Below are 8,562 nucleotides of genomic sequence, written 5' to 3'. Positions count from 1 at the left end.
GCACCCGCCCCAGTAGCCACATCACTGAGTTGGGGCCCACCCCCTGTCCTGGTGAGACCCCGGTGTTCCCAGCCCAGGGGATGTGGAGTGTTTCCCCAGCCACTCTCTGGTCCCCTGGGGTGGTTCAGGATCCCTCTGCATCTCTCCTGGGAGCCAGATTCCTACGGGTGCAGTCTGAGGTGCCTGAATCCAAGAGGACAGCAAGCAGGGTGGGACCTGTGCATCTGGGGTTGGGGAGCAAGCAAGCAAGCATGGGGCTGGGCTGGGTGGGAGCTGGGAGTTGAGCACAAGGAATAAGGAAGATGAGAGAGGGATTTCTCACCCTGTAATTGCAGTTAATAATTCATGACTGTGTTTACTGCAGGAGGCAAAGGTCTCTGGTGGTGTCAGGGTGCGAGCACAGAGCAGCCTGCCTGGCAGCATCCACGGCAACGCAGCCACAGGTAAGGGATGTTGGCCCCCACCCTGGCCCCCACAGGCACCGGGGTCCATGGCAGGGGGAGGTGAGGGTGTCTGTTGGTTGTGGGACTACACTGCAGTGCTGTCATGGATTGCTCCTGGGCTCCAAGTGCTGCTTGGGGTGGCCCCATTGAGCCTGAGCAATGGAGCCTCCAGCCATGCCCAGGCAGAGGCTTCCAGAATTCCCAAGGACCCCCGTGGTGTCCAGCACCTGAAGGCCAACCCTGTCCCCCCATGCTGTGTCCCTAGAAAGCCCGTGCCTGGGGATGTGAGATGGAACCTGTTACTTGCTCACCAGCCTGGCTCAGCAGAGGGGACTTTCCCCACCAGTGCCCATCCTGCCCTGGGGGCTGCTCCCCAGGAGGGATTTGGGGTGGCAGGTGGGAGCAGGCAGCCATCAGCCCCAGGGTCTGGTTCTCCGGTTCTCCTCAGGCTCGTTGGCAGGATGGCATGGCGCTCGCTGGTGCTGCTCCCCTTCCTTCTGATGGCAGGTGAGGACTTTGCTCAGTGCCTGGCACAGGTGGGCGAGAGGTGTTGGAGCAACTTTCAGCCCCCAGTGCTCATTCCAAATTCCCTGAGGACAGCTGCGACCCCTCAAAACAGCTGCCCACCCTGTTGGTACCTTGGGGACCCAGGGCAAGATGGAGCGGGCAGGGGGGATAGCATCCAGCATGGGTGTTGCACCTCGAGGACAATCATGGTCTGGAGGTGGGAGGTGTGGGATGAGCATGAAGAAGGTGAGGGGTGGCAGGTACCCCTGCCTCACCCAGAGACCCAAACCATGGCTGGGAGCTGGGGTTGGAGCTATCCAGGCGGTGCCAGGCGCAGGAGTGCAGGTTGCAGACGGAGCCCGGCACAGGATGGTACTCAGCACATCTCCTCCTTGTAGTTTCAGGCAACACAGCCCCCTTCTTCAACATGACCTTCGTCTACGTGCCCGAGGACCTGGAGTTGGGTGAGTGGGGCAGCCTTGGGGTGCAGGAGCAGCCAGAGAGGGCCATGGGCAGGGGCTGATGCTGCCGGTGTCCCCAGGCCAGCTTGCTTTCCGACTGGTGGCTACTGACATAGACGGGGACACACTCACCTACAGCATCAGCGGGTCAGATGCCTTCTACTTCTCTGTCAATGCCCAGACAGGGGACGTGACACTTAGGAACTCCCTGGACCGTGAGGTGAGGACGGAGACCAGGGCATTGCCCAAGCTGGGGGGCCTGTGGTGATGGGGACAGAGCCATGAGTCCTGTGGGAGAGCTGCTCATGGCAGTATGGGGGGGGGTCACTGCCTGGCCCCAAGGCCTGGCTCCTTGTGGGAGAGCTGTCTGGGAGGAGCACCCCACTCAGGAGTTGTGGGTGAGAGGGTGCTGGGGCTCAGTTATCCGAGGATTGAGCTCTGCCTGGCCCTGACCGAGTCCTGCCTTGTGTCCCCCCAGCTCACAGCCAGGCTCACCATCATCGTCGGGGTGTTTGACGGGACGAACGAAGTAGTGAGTGACGGGCATGGGCTGGGTGGCTGCAGCAGGTGATGGAGATGGGGAGGGGAGCAGGGTCTCAGTGGGGCTGAGGATGAGGCCCAGTGGGGAAGGGGTCTAGAGATGGGCTTTGCCCAGGGTGGGTGATGCTGGATGGGTGCAGGGAGCCAGAGCGGAGCTGCACCCACCTCTGCTGGGCACCATCTCCTGCACTCACCCTGTGCCCTCCCTGACACCCTGTAGGTCTCCAGAAAGCTCACAATCATCGTGGAGGACCGTAACGACAACGCCCCAGTCTTCCAGTACCTCCCATATGAAACTTCCATCCCCGAGGTACCTCCCCGGGACCACGGCAGCAGGGCAGGGGCACTGGGTGGCTCCTCTGGCGTGGGTGTTCTGGCAGCGGGACAACGGTGTGACAGGGACAGGGTGATCCCACACCCGGGCGTGCGGTGACGCTCTCCATAGGCGTGGGGTGGTGGTGCCGCCTCTGTGCCAGGCCAGGACACGGGCGCAGGGCTGGGACTCTGCCCTTGCCATGAGTTTCTGATCAGGAAGTGCCCAAGCTGCTGCTCAGCCTCGGACAGGGTGAAGCTGGATCAGGGTGCAGATGGGGTGTGGGGCTGATCCTGACCCCCCTCCAGCAGCCCAAGGGAGGGGGTGAGAGGGATTCATCCTCTGCTTGGTGTGGGCAAGGGCAGCGGCTCCGCCCTGCATGGCTCATGGCACTGGGCAGTCCCTGGAGCCCTGCAGGGCCGGAGCACCGCATGGTAGGGCTGGCAGGGGCTGGCCCCCCACTATCACCCCACTCTCCTGGGTGGTACCACCACTACCCCCTTGTATGCCCAGACCCAGACGCTCAACAGCATCATCTACACCGTGTTTGCCAACGACAGCGACACCGGGAATGCCTCCAAAGTCAGCTACAGCATAGAGGAGGTGAGCGCAGGGCTGAGCTCCAACAGCCCGGGCATTGACCTAGCCAGGGGTCCAGCATAGTGGAGTGTGGGGGGCCAGGAGAATGCTGGGGGTCCCAGGACTCCCCCAGCAAGCACTCAGTGCCAATGGGAAGACAACATGGCTCAATGATGTGACACAGGGTGATGTCCCCTGCCCAGGTGATCCCAGACGGCACAAATAATCACTGGCTCTTCTACATCCTGCCCAATGGGAGCGTGATCCTCAATGGCTCACTGGACTATAGCAGGAACACCTTCTACCAGATCAAGATCGTCGCCAAGGTTGGGGCCAGCCGGGCTGGGGGTGTGGGGCTGTCAGGTAAGGGTGCCACGGGGCTAACGGGCGCTCTGCTCCCCAGGATGGTGGGGGGTTGCTGCACAACGTGTTGACCTTCCAGCAGAGCTCAACCTACCTGTCCCTGACCATCCGCGACCTGCCCAACCTCAACCCACGGTTCCTCAACGAGCCCTACTCTGGCTCCGTGCCCGAGAACTGCATCCTGGTAAGGAGCCCACCTGTCCCGGTGGCATGGCCCTGCCCTGGCCCTCCCTGGGGGCTTTGACACCCCAGCGTGCCTGGGCCACACGTATGGGTGGCTGACGGCATCACTGGTCCTGCCCTGATCTCCATGTCCCCACAGGGCACCACTGTGCTGACTGTCACCGCTATAGACAGAGACACGGGGGTGAATGACAAAATCTTTTACAGCATCTCCAGTGAGTGAGGGGGCAGGGGGGATGGACAGGGGATGCGCAGAGGCAGGGTGGGATGGGCAGAAATGTGACCATGAGGACTGGTTCTGGGCTCTGGAGTCCATCCAGTGGGAGAGGGCCAGGCCTGCATTTCCCAATGGCTGCAGCTGGTTCCTGCTGTCCCCTCGCCCTAGATGCCAGCATCCCCTTTGCTATCAATGACACGATGGGCACCATCACTGTGAGTGGGCACCTGGACCGTGATCAGCTGCCAAGTGAGGAGGTGCTGCTGGAAGTCACAGTGAGTAGGAGGGAGCAAGGGGAGCCCCATCCTCTTCCTCTCCACAGGCCCCTCTGACCTGCTCTCTCCTCCTGCCCAGGCACGTGAGAAGAACCTGGACATCCACGGCGAGGTGGCCCAGGCTAGCACTCTGGTGACAGTCGTGGTGACCGATGTCAATGATAACAAGCCACAGTTCTACCACTGCTCCCTCCCCAGCTGTGACTTCTCCACCAGTGCCCAGAACAACTTCAGTGGCTACATCATCGAGCACTCCTCCTCCAGATTCCCCGTGTCCAACCTCAGCATCGTCGCATATGACCCGGACAAGGTGCGAGCTTGGCCAGGGGCTGGGCTGGGGTGTGGGTGCCCATCCTGGCGGCACTCGCCCCTCACTCCTGTGCATCTCTCCTCAGCAGGGCATCAACAGCAACTATGAGCTGTACCTGCAGGGTCCAAATGCCAGTGCCTTCACTGTCTCTCCCTCAAGGATTGTGGGCACAGGGGAGGTCCAGCTCCTGGTGCAAGATCCATCCTCTGTGGACTACGAGATCAGCCATGTCATGGTGGTGCAGGTTTGTGGTGGGAACAGTCCCTGCTTTCTGCGTATGCCAGGGCACAGGGGTGACACAACTCTTCTCCTGCAGGATTCAAAAGCCAAAGCAGAAGCTGGCTCTGCCCTGCCAGTTTGGTTGGTGCAGGGGAGCTGGGCTGGAGTGTGACAGGTCTCTTTCTCATGTTTGGGGACCCATGTGAGACACTGTCCTTTCTCTGTCCTGCAGATCATTGCTAATGACACAGGGAACCCCACAGACTGCTGCTCCACAGCCACTGTAACCATCGACCTCATTGACACCAACGACCACACCCCTGAGTTCCCCCAGAGCACCTACAACCTAAGTGTGAAGGAGCACAGCCCTGCGGGCACCGTCATCTCCTCCAACATCACGGTCAGGCACTGGGCAGGGAGCAGGCACAGCTTACGTCCCCCTGGCGGGGCACTGCTAGTGTTGAGGGCACTGGTCTCTCCATGCACATGAGAAAGAGACGGTGCCAGTGGGTGTGGAACCCTGTGCCCATCAGGACCACATTTTTGGGGTGCTCACTGCCAGCAGCCATTGTCCCAGCCTGCCCTGGGGGCTGAGGTGGGTTGATCAGACGCTTCTTTCTCTCTGTTTTAGGCCTACGATCCAGACAGCGGTGTTTTCGGCCAGATCACCTACCAGCTGCTCCTGGAGAGCATGTACGTAGGGACACGGGCAGCCACGGCTGGGGCACTGTCCTGGCGAGGAGACTCCAGGTCTGAGCCCTGGTAACAGCTCTGTGTGTGCCATAGTCGTCAAATCTTCATGGTGAATGCCACGACCGGGGCGGTGCTGGTGCAGAATGGGAACCTGCTGGACTGGGAGACTCGCTCCATCTATTACGCCAACCTCCAGGCCAAGGATGGAGGCAACCTGGTGGGCACCACCGTGCTGGAGATCACTGTGCTGGACATCAACGACATGGCACCCATCATCACCGGCTCCTACTTCATCTCGGTGCAAGAGGGGCAGAATGTCCGAACGCAGATCAAGGTGTGCACCAACAGAGGTGGAGGGGATGACGGGGGGCTGTCAGAGAGGAGCAGGGACTGTCTCCACGGTGCCAGACAGCCCCGTTCCAAACACTGACCTTTTCAGGCCACCGACAACGATGAGCCTGGCAGTCCAAACAGCAAATTGGGCTTCAAGATCTTGCCAGGACCGTTCAGTGAAAACTTCACCATCGATGCGGCCATGGGTGAGATGCACAGCAAGGAGCCACTAGACCGCGAGGCCTTGGAAGATGAGCAGGGGCAGATGGTGGTGACGGTGGAGGTGTATGACCACGGTGTGCCCCCGCTCAGCAACCCGGTGAACGTCACCATCACTGTGGGGGTGAGCCCTGGGCGCAAGCGGGGACACGCTGGGCCAGGTGGTGTCTTGGAGCTGGGATGTAAGGGCAAGGAGGGGACGTGGGATCCCTGGCCATGTCAGGGGTACCATGTCCCCAGGCTTTCTGTAGGGTCAGAGGCGATAGCTGATGTGGGGAGGCAGGAGAGGGCTTGTGTGCTTGTGTCTGCACTCCTGTCCCCAGCCTGCTGTGGGGGACCCTGTTTCCTGGAGCAGCTACAACCATAGTCTTTATCTCCTGCAGGACTTGAATGACAACGCCCCCATGTTCCTCAACCAGTCCTATGAGTTCTCAGTCTTTGAAGGCTCTCCAGGTAGAAGCTTCATGGCGAGGCTCATGGCACCAGCAGTGCCCTGGAGTCAGTGCCCACTGGCCACTGAGTGTCTGTCTCCACCTGCAGCTTCCTTCGTGGGTGAGGTGCAGGCCACAGATGCTGACCGAACGGAGATCAATTCGCGGATTTCCTTCTCACTTCAGAGGGGCAGCGGCTCCAGCAACTTCTTGATCCGCTCGTCCCAGCTGGGGCCAGGGCACTATGGTGGGCAGCTGTCCGTGGACCCTGACATGTCCCTGGACTATGACACCTTGCAGCAGAAATTCTTCTCCTTGGTGGTGCTGGCGGAGAACACAGCTGCAGACAACGTAGGGGACACTGCCAACGTCTCGGTGGTGGTCCACATCCTGGACGTCAATGATGAGCCCCCCTCCATCCTGCCCGACTCGCTGCAGGATGTGCGCGTGAGTGAGAACAACACGCAACAGGGGCTGGTCCGCACGGTGAACGCCTCCGACCCGGACACCAACCACTCACTGGTCTTCGAGGAGCTGGGGGTTGCCTGCTTCAAGGGGGCGAGCAGTGCTGGGGAGGTGTGCTGGGACTGGTTTGTACTGGAACCCAGCGGCTCGGTGCTGGTGAACAGCTCGGACATCGACTACGAGCTGTGTGATGTGGTGGTGCTCATGCTGCGGGCTGAAGACCTGTACACTGAGAAGGGCAACCGCTACAGCCAGAATGGTATGGGACCAGCTCCTTGCTCTTTTCACTGCGCCTGGGCAGGGGGGAAGGGGGTATCTGCCTCTCCAGCCGAGCGAGAGCTGTGTGGTTTGGTGCTGGAGAGAGGGTGTCCCCAGCTCTTTTGAGGCAGACCTGAGCCTGCTGGGAGGACAGGACTCAGGGGCAGCAGAGGAGGATGCTGCAAGGCTGCTCTGTTGGTGACCGGAGCTTTGCTTTCGGGGCATTTGCAGAAACCCTGAGGATCATCATCACTGATGTGAACGACAACACACCAGTCTTCCTGCCCATCCTGGAGACCTTTGGTGAGCAGCCAGTGCTGGGGTGTCCTGTGGGTGCCTCTCTGCACCCACGTGTGCTCTGCTGTGCTCCCCAGCAGTGGGGCAGGGCTGGGAGGGATGCAGAGCCATGCTGGGGTTAGGTGATGCTTTCCCTGAAGGCTGTGGTGCTGAGGGCACTGAGGGATGCTTGGAGCTCTGCTGAGCCCTGGGACTGTGCAGATATGGCATCTGCACATCAGCATGACCACGCTGTCTGTCTGTCTGTCCCCGGCAGTGGTTGTCCCCGAAATCTCTCCTGTGGACCTGCAAGTGGCTACTGTGAAGGTGAGGAGCTGTGTGCATGTGTCTGTGGAGCTGGGCTTCCTCATCCCTGCCGTGGGCAGGCAGTGGCTGTTTGCATCTGTGCTCCTGCCACGCTTTGTCCCTGCAGGCCAAGGACACTGACTCAGGGCTGAAGGGAACCATCACCTTCTCCATTGTCAGTGTGGTGCTCGTGGAGGACGACGGGGTCAGCCGGCCCTTCGAGAACCTCTTCAAGGTGGTGACAACGTCCGAGCAGGACATCTACATCGGGAGCATCCAGTGAGGCCATGGGTCTGGGCCAGGGTGGGGGAAACGTGACTCAGCTCCTGCCTGCCGCAATGCAGAGCTGCAGGCAGGGCGGACACAGGCTGGCAAGGGGACAGAGCCATCCAGGGGTCCTGCCCTGGGCATGGTGGAGCTTGCAGGACAGTGGTGCCCTCCTGGGGAAGTCCCATGGAATCCCTGATGTCTGTGTCTATGCAGGGTGGCCAGCAACCTTGATGGCTCACTGAAAGGGCAGTACCAGGTGACGGTGAAGGCTCAGGACGGCGAGGCACCAGTGCACGCAGCACAGACCGTGCTGAATGTGAGTGTCACCCCTGTCCCTGTGTCTGGGGACACCCCACACCCTGCCCAGCCACCCTGGTGCGGGGCCCCCCCCCCCCCCCCCCCCAGCCACTCTCACCCCTGCTCTCCCTGCGCAGATCTTCGCAGTGGATCAGAGCTACCGTGTCCGCCTCCAGTTTGTGACAACGGTGGATGAGGTCCAGAGTAACTCCGAAAATATCAAAGTGTAAGGGGTGCTGGGCTGGGGCGGGGGGTGCATGGCTGTGCAATTCAGGACATGAACATGCAGGCCAGGACCCACCAACTGCATCTCCCAGCTTCACGGGCTGTGAAGGGGACAGAGCAGGTCCCCACTGGAGCTGAGGACTGCAGGGGGTCCGGCCGCTTCTTGTGCCCACGAGGGGAGCAGCAGGCCACCCACTCCAGCCTCCCTCCATCCCTCCTGTTCCCAGGGCCCTGACCACTGCAACCAAGGCAGGCGTCTACGTGGTGGCCATCCGGAGCATGGAGGACACTCGTGCCTCCCAGTGAGTGGGGCCCTGCAGGTGGTGGGGAGGGGGCTGTGACGGTGACCTGATGGGGGAGCTCACCCTGTGGCAGGCCA

General features: G+C 61.1%; 1 protein-coding gene across 1 annotated transcript in view; it reads left to right on the top strand.

Annotated features, from left to right (window-relative positions):
* Nucleotides 1–364: 364 nt before the first annotated feature.
* The window catches only part of CDHR2 (cadherin-related family member 2), a gene marked incomplete at its 5' end in the record, with an annotated part of 9,616 nt that continues 1,418 nt past the window's right edge, over nt 365–8,562 (top strand). Inside the window, 24 exons of the mRNA XM_010181669.1 lie at nt 365–443; nt 1,349–1,414; nt 1,492–1,631; nt 1,890–1,943; nt 2,172–2,261; nt 2,778–2,867; nt 3,047–3,169; nt 3,247–3,390; nt 3,529–3,604; nt 3,775–3,881; nt 3,961–4,191; nt 4,280–4,435; nt 4,643–4,810; nt 5,042–5,103; nt 5,197–5,437; nt 5,543–5,779; nt 6,039–6,108; nt 6,196–6,810; nt 7,041–7,112; nt 7,363–7,412; nt 7,519–7,670; nt 7,875–7,977; nt 8,096–8,184; nt 8,411–8,485. Of these exons, the coding sequence (XP_010179971.1) occupies nt 365–443; nt 1,349–1,414; nt 1,492–1,631; nt 1,890–1,943; nt 2,172–2,261; nt 2,778–2,867; nt 3,047–3,169; nt 3,247–3,390; nt 3,529–3,604; nt 3,775–3,881; nt 3,961–4,191; nt 4,280–4,435; nt 4,643–4,810; nt 5,042–5,103; nt 5,197–5,437; nt 5,543–5,779; nt 6,039–6,108; nt 6,196–6,810; nt 7,041–7,112; nt 7,363–7,412; nt 7,519–7,670; nt 7,875–7,977; nt 8,096–8,184; nt 8,411–8,485 (3,290 nt within the window). The remainder of the gene's footprint in view (nt 444–1,348; nt 1,415–1,491; nt 1,632–1,889; nt 1,944–2,171; nt 2,262–2,777; nt 2,868–3,046; nt 3,170–3,246; nt 3,391–3,528; nt 3,605–3,774; nt 3,882–3,960; nt 4,192–4,279; nt 4,436–4,642; nt 4,811–5,041; nt 5,104–5,196; nt 5,438–5,542; nt 5,780–6,038; nt 6,109–6,195; nt 6,811–7,040; nt 7,113–7,362; nt 7,413–7,518; nt 7,671–7,874; nt 7,978–8,095; nt 8,185–8,410; nt 8,486–8,562) is intronic.

This window comes from Mesitornis unicolor, unplaced genomic scaffold, assembly GCF_000695765.1.
Source record: "Mesitornis unicolor isolate BGI_N332 unplaced genomic scaffold, ASM69576v1 scaffold43593, whole genome shotgun sequence".
Taxonomy (NCBI): Eukaryota; Metazoa; Chordata; class Aves; order Mesitornithiformes; family Mesitornithidae; genus Mesitornis; species Mesitornis unicolor.
This window is presented reverse-complemented; position numbering and strand designations above follow the sequence as displayed.